The sequence below is a fragment of the Chanodichthys erythropterus genome, chromosome 23 (assembly GCF_024489055.1).
Source record: "Chanodichthys erythropterus isolate Z2021 chromosome 23, ASM2448905v1, whole genome shotgun sequence".
Lineage (NCBI taxonomy): Eukaryota > Metazoa > Chordata > Actinopteri > Cypriniformes > Xenocyprididae > Chanodichthys > Chanodichthys erythropterus.
Window position 1 is genome coordinate 16,872,350 of NC_090243.1, and position 23,519 is coordinate 16,895,868.

The 23,519-nt window shown below is 35.6% G+C and overlaps 1 protein-coding gene across 1 annotated transcript in view; it reads right to left on the reverse strand.

Annotated features, from left to right (window-relative positions):
* Positions 1-23,519, reverse strand: part of srcin1b (SRC kinase signaling inhibitor 1b) — a 54,060-nt gene that overhangs the window by 11,135 nt on the left and 19,406 nt on the right. Inside the window, exons 3-9 of the mRNA XM_067378138.1 lie at positions 16,886-16,909; positions 8,672-8,873; positions 5,676-6,001; positions 4,591-5,363; positions 3,113-3,196; positions 2,879-2,919; positions 421-581 (exon numbers count right to left, since the gene is read on the reverse strand). Coding sequence (XP_067234239.1) covers positions 421-581; positions 2,879-2,919; positions 3,113-3,196; positions 4,591-5,363; positions 5,676-6,001; positions 8,672-8,873; positions 16,886-16,909 — 1,611 coding nt within the window. The remainder of the gene's footprint in view (positions 1-420; positions 582-2,878; positions 2,920-3,112; positions 3,197-4,590; positions 5,364-5,675; positions 6,002-8,671; positions 8,874-16,885; positions 16,910-23,519) is intronic.

Below are 23,519 nucleotides of genomic sequence, written 5' to 3' on the forward strand. Positions count from 1 at the left end.
AAATTACTGACCCCAAACTTTTGAATGGTATAATATATATTGTTACAAAAGATTTCTACTTTAAATAAACGCTGTTCTTTTTTTAACTTTTTATTCATCAAAGAATCCTGAAAAAAAATATTATTAACTGTAATAATATTTTACAATATAACTGTTTTTTCTGTATTTTTGATTAAATAAATGATGAGCATAAGAGAAAAAAAATCTGATTTATTATTAATTATAAATAAAACAAAAAACAAATAAATATATATTTAAATTACATTTTATTTTTTTATCATTTAATTAATATTATATTATATATTAAATATAATATATTCAATTAACTATTTTAATTGATTTAAAATAATATAAGATTAAATACCCAGCAAAAAAAAAAAACATTTTGAGAATGGACAAATGCACAAAAAAGGCACACACCTGTAATTGGCGCAGTTGTGTCAGCTGTTTGCGCAGTTCTACTGTGTGCTGCTGCAGGTCAGTCAGGTGCAGCTGCATTTGTGAACGGGACATTGCTATTGGCTGACAGACTCCAGAGGGCGGGGGCGGCATCAGGGCCAGAGGCGCAGACGGTGATGACACTACCAATCCACAGGAGCAAAAGTCAAACATACAACATAAACTTACACATGTTATTTATTTATTTTTATTTTTTTTATGTACCGTAATGGTGAAATCGAATTATCCACAAGCCTGTTAGTCATTCAGCTTTAAATGTCTAAGTTTCTCAAAATGTCTCATTTCCATATCAACCACAACAGAACAACAAAAGACATCTGATTCTTTGTCTTGATGTTTATATGAGTCACATCCAAAAACAAGCCCAACACAACTCGGTACAAACTCCATCTACGGTACGTTGTATATTCATGCAACATACATTCAAATTCAGACCCTTCTGTCTGCATATACAATCACACTGTTATTAAATCTCAGAAACAGTCCTTATTAGATCTGTTTAAGAACTGGAAAAGGAAGACAAAACATTCTAGTACACTGACATTCAAGAGTGTTAGTGGGAATTTCCATACAACAAAAACATTCCGGGATAATCCATAAGACAGACATATATGCAGTGCCTATAAAAGTGTAAACCTCACTGGACTTTTTGTGCTACATGAATCATTATGTATTTAACTGAGAGTTCTGTCACTTGTCAAGACAAAGTGCTGTATAATTCAAAAAAAAAACGTATGAAAGTAATTAAACATAAAAGTCAAAGGAGGTGAAGACTTTTTATAGGCACTGTATATATATATATATATATATATTTAACATAGAGGGTTTCCAAACTCCAGGATCTGGGATCCCTGAATACAAACATTCTATACACACTCCTGACAAAATTGCAATGCACAAATCGCAATGCAACACAATCTGTAATGCAACAGACATAGGGGAAACCGAGAAAGTGACAGACAACCAGACATACAGTAATATACCTTTTTGCTTTCTAAACCTTCCAGCTGAAATATAAAATATCACCAGTTAACTGTCCCCAAAATAATACACTCTAGTGCACAATCAATTATAATAAATAAATAAAATATAATATATACATACATATATTAATATTTATTCATTATAAATTAAAATAAATAAAAAATAACAAATACATAATTAAAAAAATAATAATGTATTTAATATATATATATATATATATATATATATCAGATTTATTATAAATGGTGAAAAATATATTAATTATAAATTCTAATAAATATATTATTAAAATAAATAAAATATTTTAAATTATATATATATATATATATATATATATATTTTAAATTATATATATATATATATATATATATATATATATATATATATATATATATATATATATATATATATATATATATATAGTATTATGTATTATAATATAATATAACTGTCCCTCAATACACAATACATGTACTTATATATATATATATATATATATCATAGTTATTATAAATTATATTCTAAAGCACAAATTATTAAAATAAAAAAATAAATAAAATAAATTTAATTAAATATAAATAATATAATATAATATAATATAATATAATATAATATAATATAATATCATATAATATAATATAATATAATGTTCAGTGTCTTATTCAGTATTCAATCAGATGTAAAATGTTTACATGTTTAAATGTTTAGAAGACCTGACATTTTCAGTTCATGTTCATTTACATTACTGACACTCAAATCATGAACTTAGTCATGGACTGCTGCCACGAAACAGAAATAATCGTTAGCTAATGTAAACCAATCCAAATGAGTATCGTTTCAAGACTGATCATACTGCGGTCCTCGAGGACTTGGTCTGCCTGCTTCTATCCTTTAGATAAGCATTCTTTGGTGCACTGCGCAGTCGTGTCTTATTAACACCATGCATGATTCACCCATTTAATGACCTGTTAATTGATATGCCTATTCCCCATCACTTAATTGTTCTTGTGAACATAATTAGTTTAGTAACAGCTTTTCTAAAGCACAAACAGTTCAGGCCTTGTTGAGACATTACAGTCACCTCTTCATGTCAATAAAATTCATTTTTTAACCTTATAAACTGAACAATGCTCATGCCTTAATATGTTCAAGCATTAATATGATAGGCCTATCTTTCATTTTCATTGCGTTTGTTAGTATGTTAGTATGGTATTATGTAAATTATGCACAGAGGACAAAGATACTGAGCTTTCAAGAGCTACAACACTCTGATTCATCATTTCTTTACATTATATATCCGTCAGGTTTTTGAAAGTTGTTGATTAGTAGTTCATGTAATACAGCGTTTTCATCTTGGATATTTTACACTTTTTAACAGTGTTTGGCACAAATGCTAAAGCCATATTCACACACATTCAAACAGTATAGTACTCACTCTCTGGTGCAGAACAGTCGCTTGCTGTTTCTGCCTTCTCACTGCAAGACAAACACATTAAACACATCTCCATGGAGCAAACACACACACCATTTACATGCTATTATAAGTTGCATAAATGTGTATTAATAAAAGAATCGCATTAAAATGAGTTTTGACAGCTTTGACTGTCACTCAACGCTCAGGTTTGATAGTGATGTTCAATGGTATTGACTTGAAGATTAGATTTCTTACGGGCTGTCTGGTCCACGGGTCAAAACACTCTGAACCAGTCCGGTTAGACTGGCTATCTGCTTCTCCATGGCCTCCATACGCTCTCTAAAAATATAAAATACCATTATACACATACAAAATTAGTCAAAATGAAAGTTAACCATGCTGAAATACTGAACCCTAAAGGGACATGATGATGGAAAAAAAATTGAGGTGGGAGGGAAGAGTCACCCTAGAAAGTTTGCATTCACTCACAAAACTTTTGTGATGGAAATAATATGAGAAAACTAAAAACTATATTCCAATGCTTATTTAAATTTTTCTTCGCATTCTCGCGCAAAACTGTTGTTTTCACCCAAACAACTTTGCATTTTCTCGTACAAAATTTTTTGCATTCGCTTGCAAAATTTTTGCATTCTCCCATTAATTTTGCAATTGTGCTCCCCTGAGAAACTTTGAATTCACTCACAAAACTTTTTTCATGGAAATAATATGACGTGGGAAAAAACAACAACTATATTTTAATGTTTTTGCAAGCAAACACAAAGTTTACTTGGAAATACTTGGATAACAGCGCTGGATTGGTCATTTTCCCGGTGGGCCGACGCCCTTTTGAGGCCGAAACAAGTTTTTTTTTTTTTTTTTGCCAAGGACTGGCCTATCATTCAGGGACAGCAGCCCATTTATTTGTGTGATATATAATATGTGTGCGCACTAGTGTTGTCAAAAACATATTTTACTCATTCCTGCAGGTTTCGTACTCACACCAAAATCATGCGCACCACTGCTCTACTGTATATAAGTGGCGTGCACACAAAGTGTGCTCACAAACAGCTCACGAGTACCAAATTGAGTTTTTTCGATGGCTTATTGCACTTAAATGGTCAAATACACAAAAAATTGTCAAAATTGTCTCGGCAAGTATTCAGTTAAACACAGTCAGTTTTAGAATGTAAACAGTTGAGAAAGAAATTGCATGTTGTGTAACAGTATATTGGATTTGTGCATGAGCTCTTAAAGTGACAGCAGCCTAATATTCCTGCTGCTGTCTGTTATGTTAATCAAAGAACAAAAAACAGGAAATCATTCGGTGCTTTTGATTGAATAACTTTTGTAACTTTAAAGGGGACCTATTATGCCCCTTTTCACAACATGTAATATAAGTCTCTGGTGTCCACAGAATGTGTCTGTAAAGAATCAGCTCAAAATACCCCCAGATAATTTATTATAGCTTGTCAAATTTGCCCCTATTTGGTTGTGAGCAAAAACACAGTGTGTGTCCCTTTAAATGCAAATGAGCTGCTGCTCCCGGCCCCCTTTCCAGAAGAGGGCGGAGCTTTAACAGCTCAACAACAACAAAGCTGGATTGCAACAACACTCTACTACAACAACTCTTCCTCTTCTTTACAGCAGCACAACATGGCTTCACATGGTTAAGTGGTATGACTAGCTGTTTTGGACGTTATAGGAGAGAAACCCTAAGTAGAATTGACTCTCACCTGGTCTCTTCGTTTCCAGGTAATGTTGAGCCATACACTGGTAACGGCCCTCCGTCTCCTCCGGGGCCCCCAAGCATACATATCTGCTCCAGAGGTGGTCCTCCTGGACGATTCTTTGGGCTCTCTATGTACACAGTGCCATCTTTACGAAACCCATGTCTCCCAGGGGACCCTCGTCCTGGGTGACTCCCATACGGATCCCTGCCATCAGACAGTTTTTGAGGCGAGGCTGGAGGTAGGGTTCGGAAACCCATAGTGGCATATGGATCTGCGTATATGGGACCACCAGGCCTGTAGAGGGCGCCCTCAAGCTCACACTGTAATGCCGCGGCAGGGTATCCACCAATTGAGCGTACCGATCCGCGGCGGTAAGCCAGAGCTTGCTGCGAGGCCACGCTGAGCCGAGGATCCTGGACGAGCGTGTACGGGTCTGCGTATATCGCTTCGTTTTTTAACAACACCACGCTCTTCGATGACGATGTAATTTCCTCATCCGGTTTCACATCACGCCGTTCCAGAATAGCACTTGGGGAGGCACAAAATGCAGGGTGGGCCTGCTGGGGGGCGTGGCCTCCTTGGTGGGTGTGGTGTTGGTGCTGATAGGGGTGGAGCTGAGGCGATGGATGGGGACCAGCGTAAGAGGACGGGCGCCCACCCGTGTAAGAAAGGCGGGATTGTGAGCGCGACGGAGAACCAGAGGGAGGAGAGGAAGACGGGAGTGTGTTTAAACGACGCGTGGGAGACGATTCCCTCGAGGTGTACACCAGCTCTCTCTGGAGAGAGAGACAGAAAGATTAGAGAGACAGAATGGAAGAGAGGAAGACAGGAGGAAGTAAACGCATTTGACATATGACAAGAAAAATTCAACAGCATCAGAACAGATCCACGCTATCTGTCATACAGATTTTAGGGAGGATGTGTATTATTAATTTAGATCATTTCTAAATAATTATTTGAATAACATAGCACTTATGTTTCATTTTTGGCTGTTAGTTACCTACATTGAAATGTTTTGCTTGACATGTATGATCAAATGTTTGTTAAACAGCTAACAGATGTTTTTCTACACGGTCACACACACTCACCCGTAGGTCTCCGTTGGCGATGTGTGCGTGGTGTACGGGGTGGGCTGCGTGCTGTGCGTTGTAGTGCGTGTCTCGTATCGGAGCCTCTCTGCAGTAAATCTTGATGAGGCAGCGGTCGTGGATGTCACGAGGGTCCTCCAGCTCGTAGAAGATGTTGCGCGCCTCGTCCTTGATGAGGAGAGCCGTTCCGGGCGAACGCAACGCGCCCATCGTCAGTTTCTGAGGGAACATGTGCACGATGAGGGCGTGAAGCGTCTCCATGCTGGTCAGCTCATGAGTGATGTGCACCCGCCGCGTCTCGTCGCCAAACTGCAAAAATAACACCGCTAGAAAAAAGACCAAAAAAAAAATTATTTAGTTTAAATTTGATATTCAATACAACAGCACAAGTGTGAGTCTGATGTTGCATTATTATTTATTATAAATGATTTATTATTATTATAAATTATCATTATTATTTTTTTAATTAATGCGCCTCATAATCTTTAATCAAAATAAGTTCCCCTCCCTCTTGCAGGCGTGAGGGTGGGACAACCTGTCACTCACATGAGATCCACCAATAGCAAACCATCCAATCAATTCCACATGAGCAAAATCAAGTCCCGCTCTACATTTTTCTTGTTCCAGAAGTCATTTCACTTGGATATACGTCACAATAGGGAAGATAAGACAACTTCCATTTCATGCCGATGTCATGAGAAATCGAGTCCCCCCACCCAGAAATCAGGTCTCCTTCAGGACCCAGCAGTAATGCCTGATAAAAAGTAGTTATCGTGATGTCTTGACTATTTATAACTTATTTCACTATTGTTGTATCATGTTTATTACATTATGTGCACAAACAACATGCTTGAAATATAAAATGAATGCCTATGTGTTGCATAATAAAACAAACTGGAAACAAAACAATGCCTAAACATTTATTTTTATAAGGATAATGATTGTTTCAACATACTATGGTCTGTAAAAGTAATTTAATATTTATTTTACACAATAATAGCAATGTAGTATACGTTTTTTTAGCATATTAACACAGCAATATTCACTTCAACATCTACATCTCAGTATTTAGCAACAATATTCTTCCTGACAATGTGAACTACACCCTATATGGAGGTTAGCTGATCGTTTAAAGGGTTAGTTTACCCAAAAATGAAAATTCTGTTATTAATTACTCACCCTCATGTCGTTCCAAACCTGCAAGACCTTCGTTCATCTTTGGAACACAAATTAAGATATTTTTGATAAAATCAGATGGCTCAGTGAGGCCTCCATTGACAGCAAGATAATTAACACTTTCAGATGCTCAGAAAGCTACTAAAGACATATTTAAATCAGTTCATGTGACTACAGTGGTTCAACCTTAATGTTATGAAGCGACGAGAATACTTTTTGTGCACCAAAAAAAAACTAAATAATGACTTTATTCAACAATATTTAGTGAGTGGCAATTTCAAAACACTGCTTCATGAAGCTTCAAAGCTTTATGAATCCTTTGTTTCAAATCGAGACGTCATGAAATGACGTTTGACTGTCATTACCAATCAAAATGCATGATCATTTAAATGCAATGTGTGGACTTTTTACGGCATTTCTCCTATTTCCATTTAGCAAAACTAATTTTTTTTATTAACGACTACACCCACCCCCATCCATAAACCTAACCTAATGATTTATAGTGCATACACACTTTATGAGCACACGTGTTCCCTGGGATCGAACCCACGATCACATGATTGCATATTGTTATTGCAATGCTCCGCCAATTGAGCTACGCAAAACCCAAAACAAGGCGCAGATAAAAGGGAACAATGCATTAAAATGAAAGTCTCCTGTTGTCTAAAGGGGAGCAATTTTAGCAAACGCTCCTATGGGCAATTTTATCTGCTTGCAATACCAGAGGCTGCACTTTTAGGACCGCAGCAGTTTCAGGACCGCATTTCTAGGACCTTAGTTTTTGTGACAGGGCCATCTATTTTTAAAAATTTAAACAGTGTTACTAATGGGTAGGTTTAGGGATTGGGTTTGGTTAGGACAATATATCAATTAAATTAAATCAATAGCATTACCCTCGGGTAGGTCTAGGGCTAGGGGTTGGTTAGTTAATTTATTATATAAATTAAACTTAATCAATTAAACAACTAAATCATTGCTAGGGTCCTAGAAATGCGGTCCTGAAAATGCAGCCTCCACTATTGCAGGCAGATGCTATTTCATGAATTAAAATGAAAGTGTCCTGTTGTCGATAGGGGCGCCAATTTAGTAAGCGCTCCTATGGGTTGTATTTCAGGGAAGTGACAAATGACCCATATGGTCGTATTGGTTGGAGAACATGTTCGAATCAGTGGTTCGGCGCACGTATAAAGCTGCCAAAGTCATGTGATTTCAGTAAACGAGGCTTCGTTACGTCATAAGTGTTTTGAAATTTCAATGGTTCACCACTGGGGGGTGTGACTTTGGCAGTTTGATACACATTCCAAACCACTGATTCGAAACAAAAGCTTCGAAGCTTCATGAAGCAGTGTTTAGAAATCGCCAAATCACTAGATATTTTTGAATAAAGTTGTTGTTTTGTTTTTTTTGGCACACAAAAATCGTTCTCGTTGCCTCATAACATTAAGGTTGAACCACTGTAGTCACATGAACTGTTTTAAATATGTTTTTAGTAGCTTTCTGGCCATCTGAAAGTGCAGTCAATGCAGGCCTCACTGAGCCATCTGATTTTATCAAAAATACCTTAATTTGTGTTCCGAAGATGAATGAAAGTCTTACGGGTGTGGAACGACATGAGGGTGAGTAATAAATGACACAATTTTCATTTTTGGGTGAACTAACCCTTTAAATACTGTATACATCAGAAGTATAAAAGTAAGAAACAGATCAGATAGAGGGAGCAAAGTGGTCACATAAAATTAAATGGTGTAAGAAAGCTTGACGAACATAAAAAGCTGAAATAAAATGCCATTAACGTGTACATGTGGCACTGGATATCATACCTGGTGCTCTTAGTTTGGCTTGGCTGGGCGATCGAGCCAGTGGAAGACTCTGTCTGAGGATGTTGGAACGACTGAAGCCCAGCGGCAGCTCAGCGTCGGCCATGCTTTCCAAACTCTCCGCAGACGCGTAACAGAGTCGCCCTCCTACCTGCTCGCCCAGCGTGTGCTGCTGCAGCCCCGCAGCGCCGCGTGGAGTCCTGGCCTGCAGGAGACAGACAGACGGAGACAGACAGATCAGTGTGTGTTAGTCTCAGAGCGGAGGGAGGGAACGCTCTCTAATTGACCGTGTTGCAGAAGTAGCAGTTTTGCAAGGGTAATGAAACCTCTGTGATGGGAAGGCAAAAGACTGTCTAGGGAAAATTAGGATGTGCGTGTGTATGTGTGGAGCTGCTCTAAAGTAGTGAAAGGAAACCCATGCAGGCAAACACATTCTCAAATCATGCTGATAACATGATCATATCAGCTCGACTGCTGCTGTCACTGAACCGAAAGGGCACAAAACAAATACAAAGACATTCTCACATCCATTACAATTTCTCACTTTAGCTATTCACTCAAATTGTTATACACATATATATATATACACTATTGTGTACATTTTTTATTAAATATTTCTGAAAGAAGTCTCTTATGCTCACCAAGGCTACATTTATTTTATCAAAAATATATTAATAATGACAATAAAATTGTAAAATATTATTACCATTTAAAATAACTGTTTTTGATTGTATTTTAACGAGTAATTTATTCCTGTGATCAGTCCTGTGATTCCTGAACTTCAGTTTTTAGTGTCACATGATACTTCAGAAATCATTCTAATATGCTGATTTGCTGCTCAAGAAACATTTCTTATTATTTTCAATGTTGAAAACAGGTGTGCTGCTTCATATTTTTGTGGAAACCGTGATTTTTTTTTTTTTTTTTTTTTTTTAGAATTCTTTGATGAATAGAAAGTTCAAAAGAACAGCATTTATTTGAAATTGAAAATCTTTACTAACATTATACATGTCTTTATTATCACTTTTGATCAATCCTCACTGTATTAGCGAGATAGTTCACCCAAAAATTAAACTTATCCCATGATTTACTCACCCTCAAGCCATACTAGGTGTATATGACTATCTTCTTTCAGACAAACACAATCTGAGACATATTTAAAAATATCCTGGCTCTTCCATGCTTTATAATGGCAGTGAATGGGGGGCCAGATTTTGGAGCCCAAAAAAATGCATCCATCCATCATAAAAATAGACCATATAAAATAACTCCAGGGAGTTAACAAAAGCTTTCTGAAGCAAAGCAATGGGTTTTTGTAAGAAAAATATCCATATAAGATCCTCTTCTCTTATATCAAAATCCTCCAAAATTTCTCTTTAAAAATTCTCGTTTTAGACTTCTAATCGTGACCGGTGTTTTGTCATTCATTGTGTGTTAGAGGTTACACTTCTACCGCAAATAAATGTGTACGGTCGTCTGCCAGAAGCTAGTTATTATATTCAATAAAGTTTTAAATATGGATATTTTTCTTACAAAATCCAATCACTTCCCTTCAGAAGGCCTTTGTTAACCCACTGGAGCCATATGGATTATTTTTTCATAATGGATGGATGCATTTTTTTGGGCTTTAAAATGGTGCTCCCCTTCACGACCAAAATAAAGCTTGGAAGAGCCAGGATATATTTTGATATAACTCTTGATTGTGTTCATCTGAAAGAAGAAAGTCATATACACCAAAGTAAATCAAGGGCTAATTTTCATTTTTGGGTGAACTATTCCTTTAAAGTCTTTAAATAATTAAATTGACCCCAAACTTTTGAATGGCAGTCTATGTATTGAAACAGAAAAATTCATTTAAAACATAAAATTATGTATTTTCAATCTCAAATCCATCATAATTAAAACTAGAGCTAAAATTGAAATGATATAATACTAAAAAGTTAGCTTGTATGATGCTCCAAAGAAGTCCTAAAATAATAAAACAAATCATCAAACAGTTTAACAAACAGACAGTTTAAAATCAAACGATTGTTGCAAATTGTTAAAAATCAAATCTGTGATTCAAACTACATGCAAACACACCCATTTTTCACAAAAAAAGTTTAAACACTAATTTCCAAGAGGAAATGTTTCTACTCACACCAATATCTGCTTTCTTTAAATCTTCGTAAAGCACATGTGAATGTCAGGGCATAGCAGTGAAGGTTTGCAGTCATAAGAAACTTTCTTGACCACAGTATTCATGCACCTCTGATTGGCTAAGTCGGTTTGATTGATCAGTATTCTACCCAATCAGAATGTGTGAAGTCCTGACTGACAGGACAGATGTTTGCAGCTGTGCCCCTCTATGCCAGATTTCATGGGTGTTAACAGTCCTAAAATGCCGTTCTAGTGAGAGATATAATCAGGAATGTGCTCCAAGTTTCAAACATCTATTTACAAACCAAATAAATGTAACAGTTTGGTAATACATTGCAGTTATGGACACATGAATCTAGTGAGACTTGCCAAACAAAAGTCTCAGCTCATCTGTCTCTATGGGCTACAGGTTAATGGCTTCACAATAAGTGTGAATTAACCTCATTTCCCTTTAATAAACACATTCATTAGCATGACAGCATCAACATGACAGCGCTTATTGATTGAGAAGTCTGGGTGTGTGTTTATGTGGCCAGAGAGGGAGATAAACAAGCGAGTGTTTATCCCTGTAAAGCCTGACATATCAAATAATACATAAATTCTATCATTAATGATACATCAGGCTTTAAAGGCACAATATGTAAGATTTTTGGATTAAAATATCCAAAAACCACTAGAACAAGGTTATATATTTTGCTGACTTGTGTACTTACATTACATTATCCCTGATGTTTCCAAGAATGTTTAAATCCAGAGAAATAAGCAATTTTATCCAGGTCACGGACCGTGTCCGTGCGTTACCTATCAATGCCGTCATACACACGTTACCCTCGATTTCCGGTTTGATTTTGTTGAAACCATGGAAACACCAAAGATGCTTTAATATATTATACATTTTATTAGACAAGGGAATGACTGTTTGGATACATTTATAGACAGAAAATGAATCTTTGTTATATAGCTCAAAATGTTTAGTCTTATCGTTTGAATCTCATTTTCTTGATTTTCCGCGAGTACCATCCCGACAGGTCTAAAATAAACACTTAATATAATAGGCTTAGCATAGTGAATCAGAGTGAGACAAAAACATTTTTGACACAAAAAACACAAAAAATTACACAGTATACCTTTAAAATGAAAATGTAAAATAATAACCAGTGGTGTATAAAGTACTCGAAAACCATACTTGAGTAAAAGTAAAGATATCTTACCAGAAAATGACTTTGGTAGAAGTTAAAGTCACTGTTTTGAATGTTACTTGAGTAAAAGTTTTAAAGTATGTGATATTTTTTGTACTTAAGTACGAAAAGTATTTTTTTTTATATTAAACGTACTTAAGTATTGAAAGTAAAAGTACAAGTAAATGTAAAATACAAAAAGAGCAAAAAATATAATTAAAAATTGTTCTATGCACAGTTTGAGCAGCATAATTGTTCAGTTTTAACTCTTACATTTTGTTTCTTTGAATTAAAAAAATGGCTAAATGTTTTTTAAATCTAAAAAATACTTATATATTAATTATTATTCGTTCATGTTAATTCATAGTGCACTATAACTAATGTAAGAGACAACTTTAACAATGAACAATGACTCTTATTATGGACTCTTACTCTCTTGTAAAGTGTTACCATTTCATCACAGTCATGCTTAAAAATTGCCATCCAACAAAGGCATAGCATGGGTCTATTATATGTATACTTTCATGCATTATTTGCCTCTATTTTAGAAAACTTGATGATGATCTAATCAAAATATGTGTTACAGTGCCAATAAAAAAACAAATTTAATACATTTCTGATAAATGTTTCTGTCACTGTATGATGACAATATAGTTTAAATATGCAACTTCACTGGATAACGAATGCATAACAGCGAACAAATGGATATAAACTAATGCAAATGAATGGTAACAATCATGACATTAAACAGTTGGTATTTTTGTCACATTGTTTTAACTGCTTGAGGTGCTAATGTTAGCATCCTCTCAGCCTCAACGGCAAACATATTACTGTTCTTCACTAATGCAGCATCTATCTACTTTATAATGATATGAAAACATGTACTGTAGTGTACACTGTATAACATACCGTTTTGTTGTTCATTTTAAATCCGTTTTTGAAGCGTAGCGCAGCCTCACGTCACGTGTCAAAACAAACTCTACGAGGCATCAGTGATAGTTTTTATTTCACCTCTAGAGGTCTCTCTTGTACTGTATAATGAAAGCGCACTCTTCTCAGCCTCCAGCAACGGACGCAACACGGAAAATGAAATCAACCGCGGTTGTGCGAGCACTTGTTTGCAGGTTGTGTTTTCCGACTTTATTTTGTGGTAAGTAAAGAAAATGCTTTGGGAAAATGTATCGGAGTAAAAGTATACATTTTATTTAGGAAATGTAGTGGAGTAAAAGTAAAAGTTGACAGAAATATAAAGAATATAAAGTAAAGTACAGATTCTCCCAAAAAATACTTAAGTACTATAGCAAAGTATTATTACTTGGTTACATTACACCACTGATAATAACACTTCTTTGTGAGTATTTGGTCATGTGTTCCTGATGAGATGGCATTCCCTAGTCATCTAGCAGTCTCCTAACCCGACACGATTGCCTGCATCTTCCATGAGTCATTCCTGAAGTCTTCTTTTACTTGAACGGTTTGTTGTCACTGCCAGGCCTGAAGCGACAGTTCCGTGCAGTTCAGGTTATTCACCTCACACCACAAGCCTGCCGTCTCTATTTGAGCTCGCCCAGACTTTTACAACTGGTGTGTCATACTGATCTGAGTTTGCGCTGAGGTCCACGTCTTGACTTTTCCTGGAAACTGAGATTTACAGACAGCATGTAGTGGGAAGTCGAGAAACTGTCGTGTAATATTGATTCAGCTGCCATAGGGATGCAAAATTGTTCACCTCTGTCAAAGGCTACTGATCGATTGATCACGGGAGGAAAATGTTAATCCAGGACCGACATCATGGGCAATCATTCACAGAGCTGTAGGGAGTTGGTTAAATATAAAGAGCTGAAAGCTCAGATTCAATAACAAAATAAGTATGAGCCTACTGAAACAATATTTAAAATCAAGATTTTTTTAAATTATATTTTAGTTAATGATTTAAGTTTATGTAAGCTCCACAATAGAGCAAATCTTTATTTATTTAGCATTATTTATAATTTATTTACTGAGTAAAAGACTGAAAAGACTGATTATAACCCATAATGCTCAAATATTACCTATATAGAAAAGTACAGTACTTTTTACAGTACTATGAAGCAGTACAGTTTTCAACATTGATAATAATCAGAAATGTTTCTTCAGCAGCAAATCATCATATTAGAATGATTTCTGAAGGATCATGTGACACTGAAGACTGGAGTAATGATGCTGAAAATACAACTTTGATCACAGAAATAAATTATATTTTAAAATATATTCAGATTGAAAACAATTCTTCTAAGTTGTAATAATATTTCACAGTGTTTTTGATCAAATAAATGCAGTCTTACAGTGAGCAGAGGAGACTTATTTCAAAACATTAAATCTTACCGACCTCTTTTGAACAGTAGTGTGAGATAAGCCCTGCTAACAGTGAGTCCTTTTTAAATATTTCATGGGATTTTTACCTTTAACAGGATTGGACAGTGGATGACACAAAACTATTTAGAGAAGAGGGATTCAAGGATCAAGAAATGACCCTCAAACTCGGGTCATTTGCACCACAGTGCAATCGAAACCCGCACGTTACTCTCCAGGCTCATCTGCGACATCCCTGGGTCCTTGAGCAAGACACTTTACTCCAGCACACTTCAGGGCAGAACTGTCCCAGCTATAAATGCATTTTTAATTGCCCAGTATGAAGTGTCTAAATGGCAACTAATTATAAAATGTTGAATTTTTAAAAATCTATTAATTATTGATATTCAGTATTAATAATAAGACCTAACATACGCATGTGAGAAAATCCAACAGCGATGAAAGTACTGTGGACAGATCTCTTGTAGCCCAGCATGCCATGAGCTCATCGTTACACCTGGGGCCAATTTAACCAAAGAGAGCCATGCTTTTCAATATACCAGAAGCTGTCACAGAGCTTACAATCATCATCTGAAAGATTTTCATCCAAGGAATATAGAGCACATTGTCTGCAGGGACAGAGAGGACTAGGAAAAAGTTGAAGGTAAGTTTTTTGCTCAAAAGAATCTCAGGAAAGCATTCAGCTCTCCAGGGAGATGAATTCGACAATTAAGTCTACATTAATGTTACAATTGGAAATGGCATTTTCATTTCAAAATTGTCTCCGTCCACACTAAGTTTCGGAAACGTTAAATCATAAATAATAATAAATGCTTAAATCATCTTACTGTGCATTCGTAAAACATAAGAAAAGCTGATCCCGAGAGATGGCCAGATATAATTAAGTCCTCATGCTATTCTTCTGGCATGATCATTTTCTTAGCAAAATATCACTCAATCGACATTCCATGTATGATGTAAAATGCAATTGCTCTCATTTAAGTATTTTTGTCTTGTTTTCCAGTACAAATTTTTAAAAATTCTTTACTTGAGAAGCAAAATGACATCAGATAGGGTTCTTGACTCAACTTTAAATACGTCTTTATGCCAAAAAAGGTTCTATATAAGGAGAAATGTCTTAAATAATTGCATAATACTCATGTTTAATGGGTTATTTTTAATTTTTTCTAGTAATAAAGTATGTTTAGAAGCTTTTATTCATAAAATGTAATCAAAATAAAAAATGAATTAAAACAAAATTAATTAAAGCAAAATTCACAAAAAACAACCAGCCTATAATAGTAAAAATCCACCCAATCCTTTTTTTTATAATCGCCATAAATCATAAACAGTCTCTCCAAACCAGCGGTTCCAGATTTCTTCCTACTCTTATGTAAGAGTATAGGGAAACCACAACTGGTGATGGAATCTGCCCTATTAGCATAGCTCCTCCCCTGAGTGAGCTGTACACAGTCTGCCATGTTTATCTCCTCGCCAGTGCATTTAACAGCAGCATCCAAGTAAGAAATGTGTTCTTATTAAAGCTAATAAAGTTTTTTTCTGTTGATTTTCTGTTTTTCTCTTGTTGTTGGGTTCATTTTAACAGCATATACAGCAGTAGGTATTGTTTATTATGCTTTTTTCACTTTAATACACATATCTAATCTAATCCCTGTTGTTTACGATCACAGATATAACTGACTGTGTTTGTGAACTTTGTGTGTTTTTGACAGTTTAAGTGCAATAAGATGCAAAAGAGACATTAGTTTGATTCTCTCAGGACGCGCTGTCTGACAGCCAGCATTCTTTGTGTGTGCTTCAGATGTCTGCACTCAGAAAGCCATATATGAGATGTTATGGCTTTAAAATGCAAATAATAACTTTCAATGTGTTTCAAATATATCCGTTTTAGTGTAGACGTAGCCTAAGGCTGCACGACTTGGACCAAATCAGGCCCAGGATGCTCTGCAGGGTTCTTTAACACCCGTCCTTTCTCTCTCCCCGAGCCTGTGAAAGGTGTATCTCAGGTCTGGAGGAGTTCCAGCATTGTTTGCATGCCAAAGATGAGAGATACTGAGTTGCTCTCACTTCTCACATCTTAAAGACCTGCAGAAGTCCCCAATGACTTTGGTGTCATAGGTTGCATTTACAATGGAGGTGAGTCAGTGCACTGGAACTTTGTGGAGGAGTTTATCCTGAAGGTGGATTTTCAGGAAATGCATGGCGTTTATAAATAAATAATTAGCGATATACTTTCCACAATAAATGCTCCAACAGAGCTGCTGGCTTGATCGCAGTATGCACTGACAGGGGATACTTCCGAATGCATTGTGCACGCTTTAATGCTACATGTTACTCCCAGTGAGGAATGATGGAGCAGCATTTCACCATTCATAGACCAGCTAATGTATTCATATAGTTCATTCATTCAGTGCTATTTTGTGTCTTGCGTTGTTTAGTTTTATTGTACTGTGTGCATATATTGTGATGTTTTGCATCTGAATTTCATTAAACCACACAAACATATAGGCAGATAAACATGCATGTACATACATCAGAGACATCTTACCTTAAAGCTCCAGTAATGTGGTTGCTAAGAGAATTAGAGAGGAACAGAGAAGGGAAAGAGTAATGAGTTATACTGCATCGTTACATTCATTTAAACATACTCTAGCATTCAAAAGTTTGGAGTACAGAATGCATTAAATTGGCAGTAATTCATTTATAATGTTATAAAAGATTTCTATAAAAACTTTCTATTCATCAAAGAATCCTGGAAAAAAAACATAGCAACAGAAATGTGTTCAACATTGATAATAATAATAATGATTTCTGAAGGATCATGTGGCATTGAAGACTGGAGTAATGATGCTGAAAATTCAGCTTTGACATTAAAGGAATAAATAACATTTTAAAACAGAAAGAATATATTTTAAATTGTAATAATATTTCACAATTTTGTTTTTACTGTATTTTTGATCAAATAAATGCAGCCTTGGTGAACAGAAGACTTTTTTCAAAAAAAAAAAAAAGACAGACCCCAAACTTTTACTCATATTTGAACTCTGTTCTGTGATTGACAGGTGTTATAAGCCAAAATAATTTGATCTATATCAATGGTCTATTATTTTACAAAACCAATGGAAACCTCAGTATCTAAATCCCTAGAAAGCATTCTTAAACATATTCATACTCATATATTTCAAGTTCTTGACTGTGTCAAAAACCAAAGGCCATTGACTTAACACAGTGTTTTTGTATAAAGGAAATTGATTTTCAGGCAACATAACATCGCATTTACTGATCTTGAAACCAATCATGTGACCTTTCGAGATAACCAAGCAGATATTAATGCTTTCAACTGTAAATAAAAACATTTACTTTTCTTAAACGCCTTGTCTAAAACCAATTTTATTCTTTCACCCAACCATCACACACACAGGATTGTGGGATATCATTGACAATGTTAGGAAGCGCACATCTGTGACAGGATGTTATGCAACCCCACGATCTGGATACGTCTTGATATGCAATTTTCAGGTTTCGGACACAGCCCATATAAAACATAAAAAGAGCTTCTATGAAATCTCATACGGGTGGCATCTCAAAACAGTTAAGTGCCTACAAAACATTTTTGCCCAGACACATTCAATTGTTCGATTTAAACATCCTAAAATGCTGTCTAGGTAAGGAGCACCATGTTCTGAGATACTATTTAGCTAATTGCTACGAGCAACAGAAGTATGTGCATCAGAGCATAACGCAAATGCTAGAAGCTGCTTTAATACACTAATTCACACATCAGAACACACATACAGCAGCAGATGGGTTTTAGTTACAGTAACAGTAGCTCAGAAATTAGATGAAGACCAACCCTGACCTGCATGACAAGCAAGCCCACCTTCCTCTCATCCCATTTCTCTCAAATCCCCTTCTCTGTCTCTCATTGTTTATGTCTCTCTTGGGTTTCCAAACATACCCACACAGACATCATTCTCTTGTGTGTGTGTCTGTTTCGCTGTCTCACACACACACACACACACAGACACTGCGGCAGGCCACACCTGCTTCTATACTTGCATGTCATACAACCACCTACACCGTTGCTATGACGACACAGACCTCTACAACATCACTACAATTTAGCATACATTAAATTCAATGTGAAGTCAAAATCAACCCTATTTACTTTCATAAAACACATTCCTGATGTTATCATGCACATTTCATCAGTGCAAGTTATTCTACATGAAGAAAATGTCAAAAAGGCCTCAAACTAGGAAGATGACCAAGAATTATTATTATAATTACTACTAGATAAAAATTAATGTAAAAAATAAAATTACATTGGACTTGATTACTATTATAAACTGACTTCTATTTATAAACATGCTATAGTATAAAATAAAATATTCTCTTGAATATTCTCTATTTCTTTTTGAAGAATTTCAAAATATATAATGTCATATTATATATTTACACATTTTTATGTTCGATGCGATTAATCGCGATTAATCGATTTGTTTAATCGCATCTAACAAAGGTTTGTGAATGTGTACACACACAACATATTTACAAACGTTTATTTGATGCAATTAATTGTGATTAATCAATTTGATTAATCGCATCTAACAAGTTTGTAAATATATGTGTGTGTGTTTGTGTTTGTATGTATGTGTATACACACACACACACACACACACATTATATATTTACAAACTTTTCTGTTTGATGCAATTAATCATGATTAATCGATTTGATTAATCGCATCTAACATAAAAGTTTGTGAATATGTCTGTGTTTTGTTTGATGCGATTAATTGTGATCAATCGATTTGATTAACAGCATCTTACATAAAAGTTTGTATATATACATGCGTGTGTGTGTGTGTGTGTGTGTGTGTGTGAATATACACACACTATATATTTACAAGCTTTTGTCTGATGCGATAAATCACAATTAATCGATTTGATTAATCGCATCTAACATAAACATTTATAAATATGTGTGTGTGTGTATATATATATATATATAAATATATACATACACACATTACATATTTACAAATTTTTATGTTTGATGCAAAAAAATCATGATTAATCAATTTGACAGTGCTAGTTATTAATTATTATTATTGTTGCTTTTTTAATTAATATTCTGTTATTAGTTGCAGTTATTAGTAATATTATTAATACTCTTTAATATTCTGTTTCATTATGAACTGAAGTATGTCAAAATATGGTATGTGAATGCTCATAATTTCTGGTCCCACCATAATACCTGTTCATACACACACACTATTGGCACCTGATTGCATCCTCAATCCGGCTATCAATCTCTCTCCCCCTTTCTTTCTGTTCACTGTGGATTTCTCATGTACTCATAGCTTCATCACTCTATGATACCATCACTAATTAATAAGCTCCATTGTCGGTCGACTCTCTCCTGCTAGCTCTCCGCTCCTTTTCTGCGGTTTCGTCATCTATGGACTATAATAACTTCTTAGTTCGTCTCAGTCTACAAAGCCAACAATGAAGTCATAATTGACCCTATTTACTTTAATACACGCTCCTGGTCGTACTGTGTGCAGTATTAAGTTACTGTTTGTTATCATAATTGCTTGTGCAACAAGTTTCCCTTTTGGCTGATTGTTAAATGTTATTTAACTAACTAACAGCCAAATAACTACTTAGTCATTGTTTTAATCTACCGTTGTAATGCATTAAATTTGCCAATATTAATGCACTAATTTAACGCCTCTTAACATTAAATGTAACAAAGGTTATTACAATAAGACCAAATAACAATAGATTTTAAGAAGCATTACCATTGGGATACGTGAAGATGCTCTGGAGGGTGAACTTGACCTTCAGCCTCCACGTCCCGGTAAAAAAGCCTCCTCAAAAGTGTGTGCCGGTGGAGTTTCAGGAGGGGATCAAACCCCCACAATCCACTGCAATCCCACATTCTGATGCATAATGCTCGCATTACAGAAGCCAATCAACTCCTGCATGGTAAAACCAAGTCCTGCCCTACATTTTCTCTCATTTCACGCACAAATACGTCATAATATAGAAGTAAAAAGCGAATGGCGGTTCATGTTGACTCTGTCCTTCAGCGGTTTTCCTCCCTCTGTGTCTCAGTACCCACTCCTACTATATGCCAGCTAGCTATGTGATATCATTGATTTCCCTACATGGGCTCGGTTACCATGGTAACGGTAGACTCCCTTCTCTCTCTTTCTCATTCCAGTGGTGTTTGGAGACGGTGGATGCAGCCAGACAGGCAAATATACAGAGCAAATACAAGGAAGGATGGATAGATTCCAAGGAGGAAAAAGAAAGAGGAAATAGATCATGAGAGAGAGAGGGAGAGAGAGAGAGAGAGAGAGATGGCTAAAAGAAAGGAGGAAATGACATTATGGATTTACACATAACTGCAAATATTATATTTTTTTTGCAATGAGAATTTCAGTGCTTGAGCATTCAGAAGTTCTGCATTCATGTTAGGCTGTTGTTTGTGGTTGCCAGAGTGTTGCTATGCAGTTTCTTTAGTATTTTAGAATTTTGCTATGTGGCAGTGTTGTTAAAATTAAAACGAAATGTTGCAGTAACATTTTGTGGCCAACCAAGCCAACCAAGCAGTTTCTATTGGTCAGAGCTGCGAATTAACACTACTACTTCTGCCAGGGGACCAAAATCAGCCAGGGGAACTTTTTCGCCCTTATTCAAATCTCGTGGATTCCTATTGAAATGACTGGATTTCACCAGCAAGATTTTGCCAAATAATGGTAAATGTGACTGCACTTTAAAACTGTTAAAACATTTTTTTTGATTGAAATAAAGCTGAATATAAATAAAAATATTAGATGAAAAACCAAAATAATTTTTTAAAATTTAAATTTATTTAACTGAGATAAGTTTAAGTAAAAAAAATACTAACAGATATAAATCTAAAACTGAAATAAAAAATAAATGAAAAGGACTCGTGCGCGCAGAAAGCCGATTCAGACAGCTTTTGAACGGACAAAAACACACAAAATTATGCCAAAATGCCTTTTTGTCGAGTATCCTCGCAACCACAGTTAAATGAGTTAAATGAGGTTTTAAATTAACGTAAAAAGTTGTGATAAAATGTGTATCAGATCTGCGTCAGGTGCGTCTTAAAGTGACAGCAGCCTAATAAACCTGCTGCTGTTTGTCATTAAGGATAATCAAAGAACAAAATATAAAAGAGAAAATCACTCACTGCTCTTGACTGAATAACATTTGTAGCTTTAATAAGAATTAATCTATATTTAATTTATAATTTATGCAGTGAAGACTATGAAGTGTTTGATAACTTTATTCAATTTCTGTAGCCCAAGGGCCAGATTTAACAACAGCTTGCGCCAGCGCAAACCCTCTTTTGGTGTTAAAAACTATTGTCAGGATTTACTAAAGACACGCAGTGAAAAATTAGCACTGAAAAGGCGTGGACACAGTTATTTTTGCGGCTGACCTTATTGCATATGCAATAAGTAGGAGTTTCCCTTTCAGACACAAAATGAATGGGAGGAGAGTATTTAAATGAATCATGCAACACAATTTATTTGTGATTAATAATAGAAAAATGTGCGCTTAATTTGTTCATTTTTTTTTTTTTTTTATGACTATATATATATATATATAGGCACAATAACAGTAGTGATTTTTGACATATTAAGAGTCACTACTAAAAAAGAAAAAAGAATGACTGCAAAGAGGAGGAGGAGGATGCTGTAAGAGATGATAAGAGGTGGGAGGAAGTATGACAGACAGAAGAGAAGAGAGGAACGGAAAAACCACATGACAAACCGAAAAAAAACTAATCAAAGGCCTTTTAAATATTCAAACATCATGATGTTAGTTAGAACATAAAACTTTGGTAACCCTTTATGTTAGGGTCTTTTAACTAGGTGCATATTAGCATGCATATTACTAGAATATTGGCTGTTTATTACTACTTATTAAGCACACATAAGCTGCATGACCTTATCCTACATTCTTAATCATACCCAATACCTAAACTTAGCAAATAATTTACTACAAACCCGATTCCAAAAAAGTTGGGACACTGTACAAATTGTGAATAAAGACAGAATGCAATGATGTGGAAGTTTCAAATTTCAATATTTTATTCAGAATACAACATAGATGACATATCAAATGTTTAAACTGAGAAAATGTATAATTTTAAGGGAAAAATAAGTTGATTTTAAATTTCATGGCATCAACACATCTCAAAAAAGTTGGGACAAGGCCATGTTTACCACTGTGTGGCATCCCCTCTTCTTTTTATAACAGTCTGCAAACAAACGTCTGGGGACTGAGGAGACAAGTTGCTCAAGTTTAGGAATAGGAATGTTGTCCCATTCTTGTCTAATACAGGCTTCTAGTTGCTCAACTGTCTTAGGTCTTCTTTGTCGCATCTTCCTCTTTATGATGCGCCAAATGTTTTCTATGGGTGAAAGATCTGGACTGCAGGCTGGCCATTTCAGTACCCGGATCCTTCTTCTACACAGCCATGATGTTGTAATTGATGCAGTATGTGGTCTGGCATTGTCATGTTGGAAAATGAAAGGTCTTCCCTGAAAGAGACGACGTCTGGATGGGAGCATATGTTGTTCTAGAACTTGGATATACCTTTCAGCATTGATGGTGCCTTTCCAGATGTGTAAGCTGCCCATGCCACACGCACTCATGCAACCCCATACCATCAGAGATGCAGGCTTCTGAACTGAGCGCTGATAACAACTTGGGTTGTCCTTGTCCTCTTTAGTCCGGATGACATGGCGTCCCAGTTTTCCAAAAAGATCTTCAATTTTGATTCGTCTGACCACATAACAGTTTTCCACTTTGCCACAGTCCATTTTAAATGAGCCTTGGCCCAGAGAAAATGCCTGCGCTTCTGGATCATGTTTAGATATAGCTTCTTTTTTGACCTATAGAGTTTTAGCCGACAATGGCGAATGGCACAGTGGATTGTGTTCACCGACAATGTTTTCTGGAAGTATATCTGAGCCCATGTTGTGATTTCCATTACAGTAGCATTCCTGTATGTGATGCAGTGCCGTCTAAGGGCCCGAAGATCACGGGCATCCAGTATGGTTTTCCGGCCTTGATCCTTACGCGCAGAGATTGTTCCAGATTCCCTGAATCTTTGGATGATATTATGCACTGTAG